We start from the raw sequence: 25,556 nt of genomic DNA, 5'->3' as shown, positions 1-25,556 counted from the left end.
TTTTATGTAAACATGTATGTACTCGAGGTTTGCGAATTGTAATTTGCATCTCGTATAAGCAGCGGATGTACCGAGTTTCGAATGTAAGCTATACACTAAAAAAAGTTAAAACGTAATAAAAACGAAAAAATTATCCACAAAACAACATGTTATCATATTATTTAAAACATCATTGATTTACCATGCTTTTAAAGACTAAATTATTGTATTTCAGATGATGCCGACGTTAACGATTATTTGTACTACAATTACAGCTAATACAGATAACGATGTCAATCATCGCGTGTCTAATCAATTAACTCAATTGACTTGATAATAAAATTGTAATTATTCTATTCTTTAATGATACTGAATTTTCGTTAATTTTTTTTAAAAAACTATATGACCTATGCAGTCATAGCCTATGGTTGCAATACCTATTATTGATTTATCGTTTTTTTTTTCTTATTTTTCTATTACACGTATTATTGTTAATTATATAATATTATATAGCAATTTACTATCATAAGCAATAAAACATAAAAATAATAAGTAAATAAAATTATTTGATAAAAATTAAAATTAGATATTTGATCATTTTTCTAAGCTAGGGTTTCAAAATTTTGATTCAAATTGAAATAAATTGAGTCCGATAAACTGTAAGAAATTGTAAATATAAACGTCAAGATATCAACGAATTACCAAAGGTTATCTATTCTGTTATTTGTCGATTACCATCTACTTTGTTAGCGACTTAATTGTTTTAACACAAAGACGAATAATAAATACATAGAATATACGAGTATAAGATGGCGTTTTAAACGGTCTCTACAAATTTTCATAACATCGATGACATTTCAGACGCGCTGCAAATCACCGCGTATAGCTCTAATAATCATTCATTTTATTCATTAATATTTTTTTTTTTTTATTATTATTGTTGGTCTCATATAGAAACTCTAGAAAGTCTTAAATTCGATGTCTTGTAGGACCTCAGCTTGCACAACGTTTAAATATTATTAAACCATGGCAACCCACTTGAAAGGCAGATTTTCGGACGACACTAAGCTCGTAAAATTTAAATGCACCAAGGAAACACTATGGCTAATGTGGGATAACTGATAATTATGATACACGTATAATATTTTACACGTATAATATATTTCAATCTAAAATCGTAGTTTGCACTTTAATTTACTTCTTCTTCTTCTCCTTCGCCTCTTTCCTGACTATTTAGGATCAATAGATGATGCATCGGAGTTTTAAGTTTGCGACGTAGTTCAATACTATTGTTCGTAGAAAAAAAAAATCTAAATCTAATTTGATTTTATTAATGATACCAGTGTTACTCGTAATTTTGTCGCCATGCGATTCCCAAGTCATTATGGTATAATATATTTACTGTAGTGATCCTCGAATTCGTAAGTAACGATTTATTTATGCATTCAATAAATACATAACGACCGTGGCACGTTTTCGAATAATCGTCGGCCTGTTGAACTTAGAGAAAATAGAACAATTTGCCGAAACGGAATCCGTTTACATAGGTCACAGCAGAAAACACATTTATACTTATTATACTATTTTTGCTTCGATACAAAACAAATACATTTTCCGAGATACCTGAACCAGGATTATAAACAAATAATACCCACGGCGTAGACCACAGAACTGTTGTGTTCATCATCCGACCTCAACAATCAAGCGGACTGATGAGTCATATTATTTCTGTACAACATTTAGCATTTTGCACCATGATCAAGTCGAAAATGAATTTGCCGTTTTTTATCGCGCTATTCCCAGTCGGTTATTATTTCATCGGATTGCATTCATATTACGATTATATTGTTAATCGTTTGAAACGTCGGTTAACAAATAATAACGTCGGTGGTGCACCCCAATAATCGCTATTGTTGCTTCTAGTCGCGCGTACGCTGATAGTACGTACACGAGTCGTAAAGTATTTTATCGCGAATCCATACGAAATTACTTCGCCGTGAACACGAAAAATGCAAACGCAGACATTTTTACGAGTCAAAACGAAGTGCGACGTTTACGTATAGTTCGTAGCACGAAAACCAAGATATCGCTGCAATTTCAATTATCCGCACATATGCGTTTGCTCGGTTCGCTGCGTCGTAAATATAGAACAACTAATCGACGAGTGTTAAAAAAAAAAAAAACCCCGTGCCTTACGATCATCGCACACGAGATACCAGCCATGTCTCTAGGAATTGTGTACACGTGCACTGCGGTTTCATTGTCATTGTTTGCTTTCTGGCCCGATTACATTGGATTCCATTGTTACGATTGCATCGTCAACTCGTATTGTTTGACATTGATTTGAAAAAAAATAATTATACGTACACAAAAAAGAATCAAAAAACGATGACTGTGCTGTGTACTGCGCAACTATTATAAATTTGTGCTTATTTTAACGTTCAATAATGTTTGAACGTGATATTTATGGCAGTCGAAGTGATATGTAAATGCGCTATCGTAACGAAAGCCGTTTAACGTACGTAAATGTTATCGAATTATTATTCATTATAGTTAATTACCGTATATCATAATTCGATAATAATAACGCAACGTTAATTATTTTATCACTCGTTTATTGCCGTACTTCCCCGGACCGTTTACTTCACTCTATAACATATCGTTCTCAATTTACCAAGCGTAGTCAGATCCTTACCCTAGAACACGGAACCTCTAACCCGCGACTCGCCTTGTCCTCATTCAAGACCCGCGAAGACACATTTCAAACATGACGTGTTTATTTTTTTTATATTTCGATCTAATCGAAACGATAATAAGACGTCGATGAAAACTTATGGTGTTGGACTCGTATGTCCTTCAACGGTAAAACTGAATTTCGGTGTGAAATACGCCTGTGAAAAATCCCGCGAAAACTAAATAATTGGCGATTTAAAAACTAAACTTTACGATAAAAATAAGTAAATATAATTCGTGATTCAAACAATGTCTGCCGAGAAACGTTAAACAGTTGATTCGCGTTTGAAATAAATATTTATTCTGTTTCGTTACGGATGCGAGATTTATTGCAAACGATAAGCGGCCCGCTGCCCTCAAGGGATTGATTAGTAATTAGATTAATAACGAGATAAAACCGGTAAATTAATATTCAGGTAACGCCCGTGCCAATTTTATGATCCCGGCCGAGAGAATTCTGGAACTTTACGCGCGTATTATCCGTACGACGACGACAGTTCTTCCGATTCCGGTACGTGCAGATGCACACCTGCGGAGCACCCGAACGCGCACGTACACCACGTTCCGCGGCGTGATAATATTGCGTGTAACGTATCCGCGTCCGGACCCTTTTCCTGCGAAAAAGCGCTTTTTACGCGTCCGCCGAGACCATTTGGCTCGCGCTTAAAATTGAACGTCGTTAGCGCCGCGCGTACCGTTCCCGTAACAATAATATATTCCGAACGACTTGCACTTAAAAACTTTTCGTCCGGCCGGCACGTTTACGCCGCGCACGCGCACGCGAATAACGGTACGAAATATACGACACCATCACGGCGATGCCGGTGGCGTTCGATGTTCCGCTCCGAGCCCTGACCAGCTGCTTCATCCCGTGTGCCGTAATCGTACACGATTTAACGTTCGAAAACTTTGCCCGCGAGCCGCGACGACCGAATATCACGGGTAATCCGAACGCGCAGCGGAAACCGTGTTAATCCAACTTTTGTAATCCGTTGAATTTTCAACCGATCCCGCCGCACCGCCCGCCGTATTTTTATTTTTTTTTTTCTTATCATTCCGCGGTATCGTTACGTCACGGGGTCTCTACCGTTCGAAACATCGTGCAGCCATCGGCCCCGTCACGCTCCGGTGGAGAATTTTTCGGATCGGCCGACTACCGTTTCCCGTTTCGAAACCGAGTAGCCTGCCCGGGGCCGATAGAATCGACTGCTGCGGTATCGTCGTAGTAATAAGCGTGCGTACGGGGTAGTCGGGATGGGCACTTGACTACTCTGCGAACATTCCCTCGCTCACCGAAACGTTCAATATCATCGCGACAATCAATAACCGCAATTGCGTTCAACCGCTCCGAAACGTCCGTATACGGTAAACACGTACGCGCAAGAATATTGGAAAAATATAATTATTAAGTTCAATGAAGTTACCCCGTCCAAATCTGTTGTTAACATTAAATGTTTATCTGCACGTATGTTACCCTAACTACTCTGGCACTAACGTCTGCGCCCACGCTTGTGGTGTGCTTACCGGTTCGAAAGAACGTCTGTGAATTCGGCTTACTGACCATTCGGTGGTCGCACGCATTCGATACCGGTTACCGGCACAACTAAATAGGCAAAATGACATTTTGCTATTCGCAGCGAAAATAAACATTTAAAAAAAAAAAAAAAAAAAACTGACGGGCAAACTTCACAATTTGAAAACATCACGTGCAAACTTGGCGAAATAATTGACGCGAACAATTGTTGTTTTCACGCGTAGTCTTCGGAACGCGCTGCGCATTTTTTTCCCAGTTCGATTCCAACACACCGATGGCTACTGTTTTGATAATTTTTATTTGGCATTCGGTCTCTGACGTCAGGCCAACAGTCGATTCGAAGTTATTTTGTTTTCGTTGTTTCCATTCCACAATTATTAATGTCACTTTTGGCACGTAATGCATAATATAAATCGTGTATTTTATGGCCTCGGTCCCCTCGTCATCAAGCGAATATTCGAACCGTCGATTTACTACTGATATTATCAAGCAATAAAAACGCATGTAACTAACTACGTCGCAATCGTTCGGTTAATGAATATTTAATTTCCTTTGTCAGTTTAACAACAAATGAACCAACAAGAAACACAAATTATATTGAATCGCTAAAAGAAAAAAATTTGAACAACGTTCGCTTTCTGTTAAGTTTCCACTTCAATTATAACGTGAAACTTTCACATTCACACTTTCGTCTCGTTTTTGGCGCTCGCGAGTCGTTTAAGTTCTATTGGATTATCTCCTGAAAAGTACTAAGTACAATATATATATATACGCAATACATAGCTTTTCAGCCAGCCATAATAATAATTGCCACTTGAACTGTTTTAATTAAGGTTATATTTTGGTAAAAACCTTTTGTAACACTTGAGAAAAGCTGATACAATTAACTTTCACGAACCCAACATTTACCAAAGCAAAAGTGCAATTGATATACACGAACAATATTAATTACATCGTTGGGGTTACGATGCGGCCGAGTTGTAATTATGTTATTTTATTCGAAGTCTGGTGACATCCAACACACGGATGGGTGTACTACAATGGATACAATGGACGAGAACACATAACTGTAAAGTATATAATATTATAATATTGTATAGGATTATGCGATCGAGCGTAAATCTGAAAACGACATGAACTAAACTAACAATTGAAAATATACCGTGGTGATATCAAACTGGTGGAATACAATGGCTCTTTTTTGAATTTTTTGGTATGGAACATTTTTCAGCAAATTTCGGAGGATAAGGCCATGCGTGCACACTGTTCACCTATGCAGTGTATTTGTATTTAAAATAGACGGATATTCGTTTTTTAATACTATTTCGTTCACTTTCGACTTTGTTCGACCTCGCAGATTTATCAACGAGTAGGAGGGTACGACTCGTCACGTGCACCACAGCGAGCAGTGGTCAACAGGGGCGTGATTAAAAATATATTACGAGAGAAAATATCAAACCAACAACTATTCATTTAAATTACTAAAAAAAAAAAAAAAAAAAAAAAAACCACACAGTTGTAAAATCATAACAGTGTACCGTGCCACGACGCGCGCCTCGGCACCGTACGCAGTACCAGTACGCGCACCTGTTCAATTTACAGTAGTTGGTCATTGGAGTTATCTGAAAATTTAATTTTAAAACCATATCGTTTTAACTCGCTGCTGCAGAACGTGACCCACTGTCTGCATGTATTTCGCTCGCAGAGTAAAATCAACGGTGTACCCAGATGCAGTGAAAACATTTCAAAACATTGGTTGCAGTCAACAAATCTGTGTTCGCGCTTCCGGTTCGCACAAGATAGGCAGCGTAACGCGTACGTCGCACGAGGTCACGTTATCTATCACATCCGTTTTCGCCGTCCCCCTGTGAACACGCCGAGTCGCTCGAAACGGGTTTGTTTCGGCGCACAGTCTCTACACGAACCGTAGCAGTGGTTCGCACATCGACCGGGTTGGACGGACACAACGGAACGAACGGTTTTTGGAAATCGATCGCTACGACAACGGAAAAACAATAACGATCGGCCCCCGGGCGGAGACACGCGCACGGTGGCCGCGACGATCGACGGATCCAGGTCTACGCGGTCGGCACCGCCGTGCCGAGGGAAGAAGTACCGAAACCCTTCGCCCTAGCCCGGCTCGACGGTTCCGACACGGGTCCGTCGAACAGCACCGGCCGTTCGAGGACTTCCTGCGGGGTGGAAAAAAAAAAAAAAAAAAAAAAAAAAAACGAACAATACGTGCAGCAAAAACAACAACGATCGTATATTGAAGCGAAAAACGATCGTGTACATGAATTGTTCGCGCGCGGTCAAACGTGCGCGCGGAGACACGCGACGGTCGCGATCAGCACCGGAACGGAGTCGACGGACGAGACGCGTCGGCCGCCGGCGGTCTGCGGTGGTGGATTGCCGGCGTCCTGCAACTTGTCCGCGTTCAGTATAACTATCCGGCCGTCCACTTCCGGTCGTAACGGCGACATGACTTTGACGTCTTCTTCGACGATTTCGAGATCGGTAGCACCTGCACGCACGCGTACACGAACGCCCGATGAGACTAGTCCTTGGAAGCGGCTTTCGACCGGTTGGACGGTGTGAGGAATGGTGGGGAGGGGTTCGACGACAAGCTCGACGACGGGGTCGTGGTAAAACGGGTCTCTCGTTGGGCGTGTATCCGAATCGGGTCCCGAATAATATTTATCGGTGCTCGACTTGGAAAAATTTACAAAAGGGTCACCCTATTTACTTTAACAAAAATAGAGTGCCCAAAACTTGTTAAGCGTTATAATTATAGCATTGTAACGGTAGGAGGACGCTTACATTTCTTAACATTAGTTGGGGTACTCCGTCCCCCTGCGCCCCCCCTCCCTACCATCGAGTTAAGAACTGATATTTATGATAAACATAAACAGATTATTGGATCCTATTACAAAAACGATAATATACGAGTTCGGTCCGACTGTAAAATACCGTAACATATTACGACGGTAAAACCTGTAACTTGACACGCTTAATAATGATACAATTGTAATAGATTTAAGTTTGTCAAAAATTTATCATTTAAATGTTTACTAATTGTAAATTTTCAAATTGTTCAATCGTTTTATTTATTTATTTACCATATACCGGTATTCTAATTTTCAATTAATAATTATAAATCATGTATAAGAAACTTAAAAAAAAAAAAAAATCATACCGGTGTTATAATTTATAGATAACTGACAGTCCTAAGTCTGTGAAAACGAGAAGGGTAATATTTTTTTTTTTTTGTAGGCCCGACTAGAGTTTTATTTGTAAAACCATGGGACCCAACTGGTGCACTACCTGAAAAACACTGGGACCCAACTAGACTAAATAAGGGTCTTTAGAACCCAATTGGTGAACGCCGGACGAGTTAGTTGTTCTGATATCGTTGATACGATTCATTAAGCGTATGCTCACCGGTCGTGCACGAGTTAACTATCGGTGTTCGCGAGAGTTCCAATTTTAAGAAAACGTATAATATGATTTGATCTTTGAATATAAGTTGAGTTCAAAGTTAAAATATCATCTTGTAGGCGATGTAAAACGTTTCTGAGAGTTCGAAAGAATATATTGTTCAAGCATACGAAAAGGGTGAGTGAGCATACCTAATAGAAAATCATCCGGTATATCAAACAAACAGGTTGAAGGGACGAGGGGGAAAAAGGGGTTAGCAAAAGGTCGAAAACCACTAGTTCGCAGCGTACCGATTCGTAATACCGGGTGGACACTTACCGAAACTCCGAAAGCCGACCACTTGCTGGAACTTGTGACCATCGCCGCCGTACGCCAAATAATGGGACATGATGACGGTGTAGTTGCCGTTCAGGTCCAATTTCTCGTAGATCGGCACCACGCAGTTCCCGCACCTAGCGTACACGGATTGCACACGTTTTCCGGGGGGCTGCCCGAGGTCCACGACAACCTTTAACCCTGTCAAAACACGCACGTATACACGACAGTTACCACGAATTCATGTTCAGGACATTCGGAATACGTACTCGGAGCAGTGTTGCAATATTGTTAAATGGTTAGTGGAAGTGGTCGCGGCGCGCGTAAAACGGAAAAGCAGATTAAATCGTGTACGTATTTGATTTTGAAACGAAATAAATCGTAAATCGTATAATATACTGTGTAATCGCGACGTACTTTGCGTTCCGTAATAAGACCGGCTAAAGTGACGTTCACCGATACCTGGACACCGGAGGGGGTTTCAAATCGGAACTCTTAAATTTACAAATCGGACGAGCCGATCGAAATGAAACTAAAATATCTACTGAAAAATTTGATTCTTCCCAAACGTTTCGGTAATCCACCGTGTAAGCACGTCGCTGCGGATGTTGATCATTTTACATGCATTATTTACTATCTCTTAGCTCGTTGTCCGCATAGATTATTGCGATAAAATACAATGCCGATAGCTGCGATGGTTGTTGTGTCGCATTCGAATACATACCTGACACTTGTAGAAATTCGCCGTACCCAATGTCGGCACTGTACCGCCGGAAAGCAAATTCGAAAGCGTTCCAAATATCCGAACCCTTGATGGTAATTTTTCCCACAAGATTATTGAACGGAGTCGCCAACAGTAGATCGCTGTAGGTGATGTTACCTGAAACACGCCGGGGCTTCGTATAATGGTGCACCCCGAACGATATGAAAACAGTAGAGTACCGCGACAGCGCACGGACTACGAAAATCGCAATTCTCCCCCTTAAACCCGTCCGAATTTACCTTTCATGGACATCGGATTGAAGCTACTCCGTATCCCACCGCCCTGCATGATCGCTATAGGCGCGTCGGTCCAACGCTCCTTCAAGTCGAACGTTTTGATGTTCCGCCGTATGTTCTGCAAGCACCGTATTTATTTATTTACTTTTTTACACCATTCGAAATATCGTTTTGTTAAGATAATTATAATAATCTCGATCGATTTGAATCTACGCGAATGCAAACCGTAAGGTACTCACGAAATCGACAAACGAGTCGGTCAAGAAGTTGCCCATGTTGCACTCCGTGAGCCTGCAGTTCTCCGCATCGATTAAAACGCTCGTCGAACCTACCACGCGTGACATATTGCTCTCGATCATACGTTGGTAATAATTTATTTCCTCTAACATTTCAGCGTCTAAAAAAAAAAAAAAATCTTCGTATTATCATCTGAGCATCACGAACACTGGTTTTTTTCCCTACTAACTGATAAGGTTACTAAACACGTGATGCAGATAACATCAGTCATCCAGTAAATGGTAAATAATTAAATTCAAAGCGATGGTTTTCGTTTGAACAAACCCATCGTTCTCGTGTTACATACCTTGTTCGATACTCGAATCTAATAGAACCGGATTTCCGTAGCTTTTTATCAATTCTCCCTCCTCGTCGAATTCCAGCCATAATTTACCCAAGTATTTACTGATATGAAACGCTTGTACAACAGGAACCTTCCTTTTGGTATTCGTTTGTTGCACCCAAAAAGGATACGTACCTTGAGGAATGTCGATGTCCGGTTCTTTTCCTGGAAAAAATAAATAATCAGTACGTTACACTAAACATAATAAACGTATAAAACGTTTAAGGCCCGGGAGACGGGGGAAAAACATGTGTTTCGCACGGATAAATAATATTATAGGTTTGATATTCACCGTTGTACAAAAACGTATTGGTATGGCCGCCGATGACCAAATCGATATCATCCACTTGTTCGGCTATCTGCTTGTCCATATCGAATCCGGAATGACCCAGGGCTATGAGAATGTTCACCCCTTGGTTTTTCAGACGTCTTGCTTCGGCCGTGATTGATGGAATTTCCGGTAATATTTTCACATTTCCCGTTTTCGCAATACTCTTCACGGTACGAAAACATGTTATAATTAAATTTCAAGCTCGAAATTCCGTACGCGTTTCGAGTGCTTTATTTATACATTATACGTACCCGCGATATTTATGTGCCTACATTATATATATATAGAAATACTAAATACAATATGTGTGTACATTAATTGGCATTAATTACACGGAAAACATTGTGTTGTAGTTGTGCCGAGAAAGAAGAAAAAAACCGATTAACTATTCTGCACCGGTTAAACGAATTATTATTCCGTTCCGCTACCACGCCAAGACGATTCGAAGTATTTGTGTACCACGACTTCAAACTTCAACGGTTCACGCGTCGTATGTTTACTGTGGACGCGAATACGTCGTTAAAATCGTATTTATGTTAGATCCGTTTTGTATTCTTTTTCGCTAACCGTTGCAGGTTACAAATACCTCTCCAGCACACAACATTCAAACTATCTTCGGTAATAATAATATGATATAATATCGTCTCTCTCTCTCTCTCTCTCTGTTCCTCACCAACGCATATGCGTTTACCCGAACGCTTTGTCAATTGGAATGACGGCAATTATTTCTCGCTTTGCACACGAACTGCAACTGCTTGTTTTACAAGCAATCGCTGATTTCACGCGCACACGCGAATCGATGAACTGTATGGATATTAAATTGCAAAACGATATTACTGCAGTAGTGTACGATGACGAGACGCATCACGTGCAACTGACAGCGAATTTGTCATCGAAATCAATGAAATTGGGGAGGGGGGGAACGCAATTTTTCGAGTCGATTGCAACCACTTACCATTGTTTCCGGTAGCAGATATCCAATGATGCCGATCTTGCGACCGTTCACCGTCAACACTTTTGATTTCATCAGATTTGGTTCGTTGGCCATCGACGGCTCGCCGCTGAGGTCCAAGTTGCTGCACACCACGGGCACGGTTATGTTGTGCACGAACGATTGAGCATCTTTCACGCCGTTGTCGAACTCGTGATTTCCCAACGACTGAAACACATCCGAACGCAACGGTTTGCTTATCGTGTCGTCGCGGTACGGTGTTCCGGACACGTGCACGGACGTGCACGACTAGGGGTGCCAACTCTTATTTACAGATAAGCGGGAAACCAGATATTTATATGCGGGACTTGACATAAAAAAGCGGGACATGCTTACAAATTTACAGAAACAGGAGAAAATGATTTTAATAATTGTTATCAGTTGTGTTTCAGATTTAAAATATTCATATAACAGAATAATCGCTATTTTAAAGTAATCATCACAAGTTTTTTTTTTTTTTTAACACAAATTAGTAAATAAAGCACTTTTCCCAATTAAGGGTACCCTATCATCATGAGACAATTATTTTTTCTTTTCGAAAAAGTACTTGTGTACTGAATACTGAATTGAATCTTTAAATACTACCAATTTTTGATTAAACCGGTACGTGCAATCGGCTCTATTGGAATTTCGGACGGAAAATAGTTTTAAATGCGCACAGTAAAAATATAAGGCTTCTGTATAAAAATACTTATACAGGCATACAAAGAGCGGAACAATGAGCGTCCCGCAGATACGCATCGCGGGACGCATTATTTGAGCCCTGGAAACGGGACGTCCCGCCTCTCGCGGGACAGTTGGCAACCCTATGCACGACCATTGCTGCGACGTAACGCGAATCAAAGTTTCGATCGCTTTTCATCGCAGGCAACGGTCGTGGTAATGGTCGAAACGCGACCGCGCGATTCACGCTGAACGTCGTACGTTTTAATACCGTTTTAATAATACGTTATCGACTCCTACCCGTTTGGTCCGGGGACGTGCGTAACCGGTGCTCGTCCGTTATCTGCGGTTAACATATTTTTAACATTTATGCGATGCTCGATACGGTGACGGCGTGACGGGGAAGTTCATGCGAGGCCGTTGCAACCGCACAGGGATCCTTCGGACAGACGGGTATACCGAGATCGGGGCCGGCGATAAAAAACATTGACCGTGGGTGGGGGGGGGGGGGGAATGCGTTATGGATATACGAATTTGCCGACTAATTTCTAAAACGAAATCCTATACACCACTGATTGTTGATGATTACCAACTGTACACATAAGCCGTTCGCAGGCGCGGGGATTTTGTACCCACTCCCAGGGCGGCAATGCGGTATTGACAATGATGTGCATTGTCGGTCGCTGCGAGATACAGATATCGGTAAGGGTGGAAACCCAAAACTTACCCACTCGACGTCCCATCGAACAGGTGACCGGATTTTTCAGTCCGGTTAATCGCCAAAGAACATGAATAATTTCGTTTTCTAATCCGACATACAGCTTTTATAATTTCATCAAAAAAACAAAAATGTTCACCACCGCAACTCTGTACGCAAATATACGATATACATGTTACCGTCATTATCGGTAATCCCGACAATGACGGTAATGACTAGGCAATATCAGTAATGCCGATGCACGCCAGTCACTGTGGGCAATCGGTGTATATTTCCGTAATCGACTGATAAGTCAATGTTTTTCATTTGTGTTGCAGTAGTTATTCCTATTGGTAACACCGAGTTGCGATTAGGGCGGATTTATCATAAAATTGGCCATAACTGGCTTGAATTACATTTTGCAATTGGTAAACCATCAATCCCAATAACAATTTTAATAATATCAATATTACTCATGGAATTTATTTTAAAATAATTTTGAATAGTATTACCCAAACAAAAACGATAATATTGACGTGGTTTTACTATAGTTAGTATAATTTTCTGTCTCATTCGTGGTTCTTGTTTGCAGTATAGTACTATAGACAACGGATGATTTCCATGTTTTCTATGTCTAACAATTCCATGCGACGAAAATTTTCTTGATTCGAAAGAAACGAGAAATTCAGCGAAAAAAAAGGAAATCACTTTCCGGGGGGGCTGCCGGTCATAACAGTATTGCTGGGAGTCAGGGATATCAAAGGTGTCATTGTAAAACAAAACGTCAAAATAATTGATGTGCTTGCCGTGCAGCTAAAACATTATGAAATCCGAAGTGCCATAGTAGTTTATCTAGTGGAAATGAATAATGACCATAATAATCATACACGGTTCTGTCGATTTCGATCATATTTTAATAAATAAATGAAATATCACCCACATTGACTATCAACCGTAGGCATTTCATATATTGCCTAGACATTGTCAGCATCGCCTTACTTAATTAGCCACTGTTAATATTGACTAGTAATTACTGATAATGACCGATTTCCGGCATATAACGTGTATATATGTGTGTGTGTGTGTGTGTGTGTGCAACTACAGGAGTGTGTAGGTTGTATCGAATTGCAATCGCAATAGCGATCATTGTCATTTGATCGTGTTCCAAATTAAAGCCGTGTGCTGAAACGCGTCCGACTTCTTCGCGCGAAGACGATACGTAAGTACGCGAAAAGTGCGCATTCATGCGTTCCCGAAACGATAACAACTGCAGTTGAACGTGTTACTGCTAATCGTCTACGATGATCGCTATTCGCGTTGTACGCGTTACATAATATGTAAATACACGTATGCAGCGAAACACAACTGTACAGATACTTGGACGGTCTCCACTGGAGCTAAATGAACACGGATCGGATTCGTTCGGTGTGCTGTGCTTTGTACTATTTTTATCGCGCAAATTATTCACACATCAACCGTCGTCAGCGTAACGCACTGTTTTGAAAAAAACCATCGTCGCCCGACGCTGCGCCGCGGCGAACGACACGCGAAAGCGAACCGGCTAATAAGCATATTTCGTAATTACGGAACGATGATAACATTTACATATTAGTGGATTAAACGCGGCCGAGAAATCCGCGCACAACGTTTCGTATAATGATTTGAACCGAACGTTCACAGAATGTTGATTATCTGCATTATGTATGTTGTGCGTACGCAGTTGCGGTGCTTACGTAAACATTTCCATTCCGTACGTCGCCCCAATACGATTCGTTGTTAGTTATAACAAACACTAGACGTATTTTTTATTATTATTGCTCTGGACTCCGGACATAGTATTATGTTTGAGTTGAAGACGGCGTTTCGATGTATTCGATTTCGTCGCCGGTGAAAGGGATATGATAATTGAAAAAAAGCAACAGTTTACCGGTGAAAATGCTGATGTTGCTGTTCGTTGCGTCTCACAGTGTTTTAGGACCAATAATGCAGTAGAATAACGGGTCGAGTTCTTCCCATTTCATACTTTTGTTCTATAACTAAATAATGAATTTACTCAAACGGTAATTGCATATTGTTTGCTTCTACATATTTAAAACTTTATCTATTTATTTTTGTTAACATTTTATACAAAGCAAGATAAATTAAAAAAAAACTTCAAGTTTTTTATAAAAAAAAATAGTGTCAAATTCCATCATGGTGAACGTTACAAACATTTAACTTTTTTAATCTTGAAACATTTATTTTTTTACGTTTATTAAAATCTCCTTTTTCTCAATGCGATCGTTATATTCATAAATAATAGTAGACCGGTAATACGTTTGACACCGAAGACGTATAATGTTTATTTTTGTTTTTCCATAGCCATATCCCCAAGGCGTCATGGATCTGTAATCATGAGACCGAATTCGAAATGCCACGGTATCAACGTGTTCCTGCGACTTTATTCGTCACGTTTACTAAGTGCAAGCGCCCAGAGAAAAAGAAAGAAGTATGATGATGTAATGAATCGATTTGTGTAGAACGACGTTTTAGGAAAAAAACGATTTTCCCGTTCGAATCGAAAGCGGATCGGAAGGGAAACATGATTACGACCGAAAACCACACGAAAACGATAACAACTGATTACGGTGTGGAACAAAAAAAAAAAAAAAAAAAAAAGCGAAGAAGAATGCGGACAACAATCCGTTTGGCGAACGTTCGGGAACCGTTCGAACACGAAATGTTTGAAAATCGTAACGTTATAAATCCCGTCCTCCCGAGATTCGGGTGGAAAAAAAATTTCATCGAAACGACGGCGACGGTCGGTGGGGCGCGAGAGCTTTAGGCGTGTCGACGATGCCCGCGGCATCTTTTCGCCCGTCGAAATCGATTTCGATGATCGACAACGATCGCCGGTGAAAACGAAAAACACTCGAGCGAAAGCGTTTCCGCCGACGGTGCGTTACACGTATACAGTACGGTTACATGCGCGTACGATCGCGATGCAGTTTTGGTTCGCGACGGACGCGGAGAGTTAACGAGAACGAACGGCGCATAAAATAATACGTGAAACCGACGTTTCACGAGCAAACAAATCGCATCTCGCGTCGGCCCTTGCGAACGCGGTGCGCGGCGAAACAATCGAAGACCGCGTGTGTGTGTGTGTGTGTGTGCACACACTCGGGTTGGCTATTGATTTCCTTAGGACCGCAGTGAGATTATAACGGCGGCTCTCGTTCGTGTTCCGTACGCGCGACATTGGTTTTCGCGACCGTCGCGCAGGTCCCGCGATACGATTTCGGTGGTGCCCGCAGGGCCGTTCGGACGAAGGTCGGGCCAACCGGACCGTTTCGTCCCGGGCCCCATGGTTGGTCTGTTTTATCAGAGGGCCCCCGTTGGGTGTTGACGTATAACAGTCGATAATAGAAGAGCCCCGATCACACTGAGCGATTAAAGTCGCGCGCGTGTGAGCGTGTAGTGCGACTTGTCCGGTTGCGTTGACCGAATGGATTGTGAATAATACGAACAACATGCAATTATGTTGTGTGAGCGTGCAATGCAGCACACGGGTTTGAATGAGCTTGATCGGTTAAGGTTTGGGAGAATACGTTTGCAAGAATTTCGTTATTCCCAGTGAGTATTTTGTTAATCATATCTTATTATTACGGTCGAAAGCCCTCGAAATTAATTCGCCCCTGGCCTCGAAAAACCTTGGGACGGTCCTGAGTGCCCGCACGGGGTGTGTTCCACGAAACCCGGGATCCCGTTCGAATCGCGTCGGCAGTCCCCGAACGGTACGCAGATCGATGCGTAATTGTTGCCACGCCAACCGACCGCGGTCGGCTGACGTATACATAGTTTTTACGCAACGCACTACATAAAACCGGTCCTGAACCTGTTGCTCGCGAAACTGTTACACCTGTATTGCATGCACTCCTATCAACGTAATGCTATTATTAATGTAGGCGTAGCGATTACGCGCGATCGTCGTCATCAGCAGGTGGAACTGGGAATTTTTACTCCCGGGGAAAACGTTAAAAATACGAATTTTTTTCTAACAATTAATGTACAACAATACTTATCGAGTTTTAACCTAATACCGGTATACTTCACAAAGTTAAAAATGTCAAAATAGTCGTTAATAATTACAAAAATTACACGTCTGTAGACGAATCCCTGTCTTCTACCCACTAGTCGCGGGACGTCATCGTTATCGATAAATCGTGCCCGGGACGGCTAGGAGATAGATTGTTAGTCGCTCGTAATTATCGTACCGAATCGTCGGAATCTGTTGGATCGAGTCGTGGATCATGGAATGCGATGCGGGAATGTTTTTTTTTTCTGTACAAAAACAATTTAGCGCTTCTGTGATTTTTCTGATTTTTGGATTCGATTCAACAACGACATTATGAATGCTAATATATGCGATAACGAGACGGTTTAATCGTTTTGTTTTCCAACAATTGCTTCCCGGAAAAAATAAATAAAAATAAAAGGTTAACAAAAGTGTACGCGCCACACGTGGGTCTCACGAATTGGCTTCGGTGCAGCGCTCACCAAAGTAACATGAAGCGTGATCTCACGAGTGATGACCAATAAGTAACAAGTGGTTTTTGTGACTCGCACCAAAATTACATGAATTTCTAATAACATGTAATTTCTATGTTTTTTTTTTTTTTCCGTTTGCCAAAATGTCGTCTGAAAATGAAGACGTTCTTGCTGCAATAAATTTAGAGAATTATTTTAATTACAATCAAGGTTCTACTGTGCGCAAATACTGGGTCCATCCATTTTGGCGTAAAAATTGCTGTTCCCGTGATGTATACTCCGTATTCAAAGAGGTAGACGATCCTGATCGTTTTAAAAGTTTTTATAGAATGTAAAAATCGACATTTGAATAGTTGGTTAGGTTAGTTGGACCAGATATTCAGAAAAATGACTTTTTACTCTGTAGCACACGTCGTCAACCTATCGACATCTATGCACTTCTCCACGTGACAAATGACAAAATGTAGTACAAACTCTATTATTTTGCGCGACAAGTAACAACAATATTACACATGATCCGACGTGTCGAATTGGTGAGCGCGATTAAGCGATTTTCCGCTATGATGATAAATAAAATTTTACGAACCACACGTTACTAACACGTTACTTGTCATATAACTCGTCTGATCACATGTCATGTTACTTTGGTGTAACCTTCGGTGAACTCTTGGAACGTATTTCAATTGTTAATCATCGACAGATTTTTAAGCCCGCGCCCACGCTAGCGAACGAAACGACGAACGTGTGTTCGCGAACAAGGTTCGTCGTGTGTAACACAAATATCTTTATAGATTCTCATACTTCATAGTCTTATTGGTCGAATTTAAGTCATCGTTTATGTTTTTTTTTGGCAAACTATCGATCCAGTTTAAATTTAAATGATTATTATACCGGTAGGTAGTATTTTATTCTTACTTATTGTATTTTTAATTTAAACAATACTCGTTGTAACATTAAAAAAAATGTACATAGAAAATTGACTAAGAGGGCACGAGTCCTTTTGCCTCCCCCGAAGCCGCCACTAGCTCTTAAATTACGACCGTCTGAACACTATCTGTTGTACAACGGGTGCGGGAACTTCGTGTTGCGGACGGAAAGAGAGAAATTTATAAAACAATATTCTTCATTCTATTGGAATTCGAGATCCGATTTTATCATGGCTTATTTCATATGTCACTAACATAAAACATATTGTCAAAGTTAAGAACTTTATTTCGGAACCTTTCAATACTCCATCTGGCATCTCACGAGGTTCTCATTTAGCTCCATTGCTTTTTATACTATTTATTAATGATTTACATTTTAATGACTCTCAAAAACTACTATTTGCCGATGATTTGAAATTTTTCCGAGTAATTAAGTCATCCTCAGATTCTGTATTGTTACAGAACGACTTAAATCGTTTATCAATTTGGTGTGAAAAAAACAAATTAATGCTAAATGCTGTTGATAAATGTAAAGGAATGATTTTCTCCAGGTCGCGTAATCCAGTTATACAAAATTATTATTTACATAATGTTCAACTTAATCGGGTGGTTGAAAATCTAGATTTAGGTATTACGTTTAATTCTAATCTTACTTTCAATAAACACTATCTAACTATTTCTAACAAATCGTCATCTATACTAGGATTTATTATTAAGACGTATAAAGATTTTACTAACCCCTTTACTCTTAAGGCATTATATTTTTCACTAGTACGCAGTATTTTAGAATATAATTATTCTGCAAATACCCATATCCAATGTCTCGAAGGTATACAAAAGCGCTTCCTTTGCTTTATGTCGTACGAGTGCAAAATTCCGCGTCAAATGCATACATCGTATAAGCCTTTATTAGACACTTTAAATATGAATAGCGGTAAACGTTAGGTATGATCAATTCTAGTGAATTACTAAATTATTTTAATTTCCATGTTCCTCAATATCAAACAAGATCTACTAATACTTTTTATATGCAACTACATAGAACAAATTACTTGATAAATGCTTCCATTATTAGAATGATGAAATAAGCTAATGATACTCAGGTCGATTTATTTCATTTTAACTCAATTGAGTCTTTTTATAATTATATTAATAATTATTACATGTGAATTATTTATCATTATTATAAACCTTATTTATGTTAATCGCTATTATTATTAATCTTAATTATTCGCTACTTTCTATATTTAATATCTCTAAATCTTACTCTGTTTCTCTTTTTCTTTCTAATTTTCAATTATTTGCTATAACGTTGAATTAAAACTGTTATTGGGCTTTGCCCGCTTGAATAAATAAATAAATAAATTCGTACCAGAATCGACCGCACGGAGGTTAGCTCATATTGCGTTAATTCTCGATTATAATGCCAATGTTATTTGATACGGTTCACCGATCAATTTTGTTGTACCTTATTATAACAAAACGATTATAGAATATAATACGATTATAGTCGTCTTAACGACTGTTGCTGTTAACGAGTTTAAAGTTCTCTTTTTCGTTATTTTTTCCAAAAACAACAGCTAATCTAATATTAATATTGATAATTCATTTCAATTATAAACGTTGAATAATTACTTTAACAAGCTTACAATTATTTTAATTTAGTACCGCGACTCGACTGTGGTTCGTTTATAATGAAACTGTACTGTAAGGTTCCGGACCGACACAACTCGTAACCGCGTACCATATTAGTTTATAATCACGCGCAATTTTAAACGTATTGTTTCACTCGCACCGTCTAGAGCCGAGTGATCACCGAAGCAACATCACTATGATACGGCGAGTGACATGGCTCGTGATTTTGAACATGTTCAACTCGAAATTCATCATTGAAATACAGGAGGATGCAGTCAGTTTAGTGTTATTTCTGATTTTTTTCCCGTGACAAAAGTGGTGCTCTTACTATTATTATCATGATCGTTATTTACTCGTCAACGACGAAAAACGCATAAACCTTGCGTTTGAATAATACGAGTTAATCAAATGGTTAGTGTAATAATAATTGTTATTATATTACATAATTATTCAATCATTATTATCTAACCTGATAATTTTTTTTGAACAATACTATTATTATTTTATGTTTATCATTAATATTAATTATAATCAATTAAATTATTAATTATATTACATTAATGTGTAATATATTAAAAATATTGCGTACTTTACACATAAATATCGATCACAGTTTTCTAGATATTTGAATGTCGAAAAAATACATGAAAGATTTTCCGCAGAAATCGATCAACGTTATATTTACCTTTCCATTATCATTGCTGTTTGAACAATTTAATAACCATAAGGAACATTGTGTGTCTTCTTCGTCAGACACCTTAACGTATCACCATACAAAACTGGTGCAATACTATGGAAAATGTGCCAAGAAAAGTATCATGCAATTTAAATTATCAATTCGATTAGTAGATATATATCACTAGTCACATAATTTTCCATGTCACTTGTCATATCATAAGTCATGTTACTTTGGCGAGCGATGCGCCTAGTAACGTCATCTGGTTCACGTGACACGTGACACGTGAGTGGGTGTACAATTTTAAAAAGATTAAAAAAACCACCTTGCACATATACCAATACTGTAACAATTGTTTATGAAAATGCTTAAACATGATCATGGATACGCACTTAAAAATACGTGTTGAAAAGAGCTTCTAACTTCAAAGAGAACAAGTAAAGGAGCCACGTGAATGTAACAGTGAGTATTAATAGTTTCAACTATGGAATATAAATGCGCATCGAACAAATTTAGTAGTAACTACTACTTGATAGATAATAATTCCCGTCTGTGTATCTGATATATTATCATATACTTTAATTTTCTATAAAACTTATAAAAGAAATTATTAATTTCATTAATTCAAAATTCGATTTCAAAACATTTCATTGAAAATCGAGTTAGATTAAAATCCCATTTAAATTTATAGTACACTTTTTTTTATTATTTCACCTCCCCTTCCACACCAAACAAGGTCTGGAAACACTCTTGAATCCACACCTAACGATAGCCAACAAATCTCAAATTTTGTATGTGTGTGTGTGTGTGTGTGTGTGTGTGCAGTTTCGGTCTGGGTCACTTGGACATCCGGTGATCGACGGAGAACTGAAATTTATTCTTAAAATAGGGGCCTAACGCAACCATACTAATAATGAAAAATTTTAGTTATTTTTTTTTTGGCGAATTAAATCAAAACTATTTTATGCTTATCTTAATCCTGAAATTTTGTTGATGTGATACAATAGTTCTATTGATTCTATCTAGATAACCGAAGCCGGTTTGATTTTAAATTTCGATAAATACGTTGTATTAGCATACATCATACTCATCGTTACGTAGGTCCAAGTACGTAAGTGCAAATCGTAAATCGTAAGCAATACGTAAGTGTATGCGAGTAAATTCACGTTTAATTATGTGAAAAAAAACGAAAAGTAACTGCTCCTCGGAACGTGTCGGAAAAGGGGCGGCCTTCTACAATTTTAGCGCAGTAGGCTTCTCTACCGGTTCAGTCCGGGCCCTAGGCAGTGTTTTAAAACGATTGCGAATCGACCGGGGTCGTTCGTTCCGTGGCGCACGTATTTAATTTTTTTTTCCACGGGATCACTCGTTCGTCATTGGGATCGCGCGACGTGCGCTCGAGTGCCGGTCGGCGGATTTATCGAACCGATATTCAAGGACTCCGGGAACGGGGTGGGGCGTATCGTTTTGGACGGCGGTCGGGGGACGGGAGTCCCTTCGACGCCTAACCTGAAAATTTTCTACAAACCGTTTACGGGTGTTTTGCGCGCGCAGATTTCGTCGCGGATAACGAAGCGAAACGTTTCGATATATCGATATTGCCAGTCTACGTGTCAGCGCCGCAACTACAAAATCGGAGGCCCGTGCGCGGTAATTATATCATAATTACGTTAGGCCCCTTCCTAGGGTTTATTTTTGTTGTACGTCTCATTTATAAGTATCGATTTTTTTTAGGTTTTAAAACACGTTTCACATCGGTTAGCGTATGATGCATGCACATATATGTATATCAAATTGAATACCTACAACTGTTGTACATTATTCTTCACTGCGTATTTATGTAGTAAATTCATTTAAACGGTTTAGGTGGGTATGTTGTACGCCTACTGAAATACACAATGGACTCATTGTTAAATAAACATCATATCACTCCGGGATATCATAACATGCTTACGTGCATTTTAAAACAAAGTTTCTTTTCGTTATAAAACAATAATATCAAATGATCGTACGTTTGTAAAACGCAGTTTAGTTTTAGGCTGGGACTAGGGCCTCTCCCCCCCCCCCCCCGGATGTGCGTAAGCCTCGAGGCCCGTGCGCGCGCGCGGCACTGCTACGTGTACACACGTTACGGCATAGGGAAATCGAATCGGAAACGGTAACAATAAACGTTATCGTACGGCAGCGGTCCGACGTTTTTATTGGTCCCGCGTTCGCGATTCGCTTCCGATGCGGCGCGATGTCGCACGTCGGTGAGAAGAACGTCGGTAACGTTTCGGCTGCCGGTTCCGTTATCGTGGCCCGCGCGTTCTGCGTTATACGCGCGCCCGCCGAACAAATAACAAATGACGGTTATCTTTCGCGTCGCGTAAAATAAATTATACAAAATCGTTTGCGTTATCACCGGATAGCGACACGTTCAGGCGCGTAGCCGAATGATGGCCGGGGTGTGCGTGGCCCACCATAATGTGTGTCCGGCCTCGGGCCGGCCCACCTAGGGTATATCGAGAGGGGCTCATTATTATGCGATTGCTTTTAATTTTTACCGAATTCTTAACGTTGTCTGAACGTGACGAGATCAAACGCATCGGGTTTTAATTACAATCTAAGTAATGTCAACTCGTGACTAAATCCGAACGATCGATTAGGAAATAATTGCTATCCATAGCTAAATACCGGCGCTATACCACAGTGTCGAGGTGTTCTCATCGTATCTAGACAGTGACTACTCTACACTTGTATGTCTATTTTTAAAACGCTTTGAGCTGGGGTGCCGCCATTACGTTGGTTCCGTATAGAATTACGTTACGGTCTCCGATCGGGCACTTACATCGACGTTCGGCGCACGCCGCACTCGTGCTAACGTCACCTGCGTTAATATTTATACGATTTATTGTATTTATACATTTGATTTATTGATGTATTCAACGTTTAAATTAATTTTAAAACGGCACCTCTCGGCGGATGCGCCGAAAGAATACTGTAATTACGAGCGAAACGATAAAATATGATATTATTAGATTATATACATGTACCATTTGTAGTAACGATACGCTGACTAACCACGTTTTTATAATATAAAAAATTCCCGGGAGGAGGGGGCCCACACCATAACGTTGGCCCGCCTAGTGAATATTCTCTGACTACGTGCCCGAACACGTTGACATGATTGTGCAGTTCCGACGGTTTATCGTGTCGCCGGCGTTCGATCGTGGAGTGTCCGAAGATGGATTTCAACATGCCGTACATGAACGTGACGACGTGCAGTACGGACAGCGGGGCGGGAAATACAGTACCGTTAGGGTTCGCTTGCACCGGTTGCGAGCCCCGTTTACGTCGTTTACCGAAACGCGTTTGCGCTCCGAACACGGTTGTTCGACCATCGTAATCGGTTTACAAGTTTATCCGGTCAACCTTAGATCGTACACGACGGATGGAGTCGTACGAATGATTTTGTGAAGCCAACATAACAGTAGGACCGCAGTGATACGCGCATGCGCGTTGGCATCTTATCATTAATTTTTGGCGCAAATATTAATTAATTGATTATTGAACGACATAAACGATTAACTATAAAGTGTAATTGTTTGTTAAGTTTCTAATTGCATTATTATAACAACACAATTGATTATATTGTACTTGCTACGTCAAAATGATGATCAATAACAATGTTTCGTAAATTTAGAATCAGTGATGCCTAAATTCAATTTTAAGCCGAAAAACAGATCGGCATTTGATAAGCATGCGCGCATGCGCAGATGTCACCGGTCCTATAGTTATGTTGACTTCAACTCATTCCATAGGTGTGATATGCGACGGTTCTATCCATTGTATATGATCAAAGCGTTCAACAGGTTACCACGTCTTATCGAATTTAATTGGTAACGTTTATTTTACCAATTGTTTTTACTGCTGTAATCGTTCGAATAAATATTTTTCGATTTAATCATATTGGCGAGTTCAATTATTATGTTATATTTGATACGAACAAAAGAGAACGTTTATTACGATTTCACACGGAAGATGACGTGTTTTACGTGAATGCCTATGTCACAATCCGTTTGTGTATCAATATGATATTGACTTGCCGTACATTGAACAATCGGGGTGGATACGGACCGTATCTCAAGGCCGTCATAGGCGGGAACATGGAGGGTGTTTTCGACGCGAAAGAACTGAGTTTAACGATGAATGATTAGTAGGTCAGTATCGTAAAAAAAAAAAAAATAAATAAATAAATGTACTACGAACGCTTGGACAGTAACAGCGTCCCGGACTTATCACGTCGTCGGGGGTTCCAAGATCCTAGTCGAATCACTGGGCATACGCGTTACGTTTGTAAATAAAAGTGAAAAAATAAACAAACATTTCACATCTGTTACGCGCCTGTTGCGTGCGCATGCGGGTGAACACAATCGTTGCTGGGGTTGGTGCGTTTACGTGAAACGCAATATACTCGAACGAAGTACGAACCACGCTATGCAGAGACACGTGCCGACGGTTATTTATTTCTTGGAGACCTTGTATCCCGGTAGGGAGCTTACGGTTACGGTTGGTTATGCGATACGCGGTAACCCGCAAGAGTTTATAATTAACGAGTAAATATGCATTTTTCAACGGTTAAAGTTGGTCAATCTGCATCTACATCTACGACGGTAGAACGTAGAACTCGACAGCGCCGACGTACGGGGGACCACGCAACGAACGGATTTCAATGCAGTACAATGTCGTTCGGAGGTGTCCATCGTTGCCGTTCGATGGAATCCGCCTGAAACCAAATCGCTTATCGTTGTACCGCGACCCGGTGTTAAGATTTTTTTTTTTTCGTCCGGGACCGATTCCCTCCGAACGGAATTGAACGGTTCAACCGGTCCGATGAAATCGGAATAACGATTTCAACGCACTTATTGTATTCGTATCGTGCGAAACGGTTACGCGCACGCGATATCGGAAAGTCAACGGGTGTGCGATTCGGTGCGGATTAAAAAAAAAAACCGATAGCACGATTCACGTTTCGCGGGGCGAAAACGCATCGGATCTCGGTGGAACGGGGCCGTGGCGGGGGCGAGGGGGTACGAGGAGCGGCCGAGGCCTGTTCGCGCCCCGCCGCCCGCGCGAACGCACCACCGGACCGAGCGACCGTTGGGGGTGGGGGGGCAGCGGCACCACTCACCATGACGTCGATGTCGAGCATCTGCACCATGCGGGCGGCCAGCGGCCACCGGAAGTACGTGTAGAACGCGGTGCCCTGGAACGTGTCGCCCGCGTTCAGGAACAGCGATCCGCCGTCGTGCGGCACGCGGGCCTGTCGCACGGCCGTCCGGAGCCGCGGGAAACCGCCGAAACACTCGCCGGCGGCGGCGGCCGGGCACTCGTTGCCGTAGCGGTCGGTCTGCGCGTACCGCGCGTGCATGTCGTTGGTGTGCAACACGAGCAGCCGGTACACGCGGTCGTCGTCGGCGTTCCGCGGCGGCGACGGGGACGCGCGCGACG

At 40.7% G+C, this 25,556-nt stretch overlaps 1 protein-coding gene across 1 annotated transcript; it reads right to left on the bottom strand.

The window, feature by feature from the left end:
- Positions 1 to 6,488: 6,488 nt before the first annotated feature.
- LOC112686016 (protein 5NUC-like) lies at positions 6,489 to 25,551 on the bottom strand (the record flags this gene model as incomplete). The annotated part of the gene is made up of 9 exons (XM_025558115.1): positions 6,489 to 6,770; positions 8,003 to 8,200; positions 8,724 to 8,879; positions 9,002 to 9,116; positions 9,238 to 9,395; positions 9,582 to 9,782; positions 9,910 to 10,111; positions 10,904 to 11,107; positions 25,237 to 25,551. Coding segments are annotated over 9 exons (1,761 nt in total), but the record flags the coding sequence as incomplete, so codon positions are not given.
- Between the last annotated feature and the right edge of the window lie 5 nt (positions 25,552 to 25,556).

Source organism: Sipha flava, unplaced genomic scaffold (assembly GCF_003268045.1).
Source record: "Sipha flava isolate LNK unplaced genomic scaffold, YSA_version1 2_pilon_pilon, whole genome shotgun sequence".
Classification (NCBI taxonomy): Eukaryota; Metazoa; Arthropoda; class Insecta; order Hemiptera; family Aphididae; genus Sipha; species Sipha flava.
This window is presented reverse-complemented; position numbering and strand designations above follow the sequence as displayed.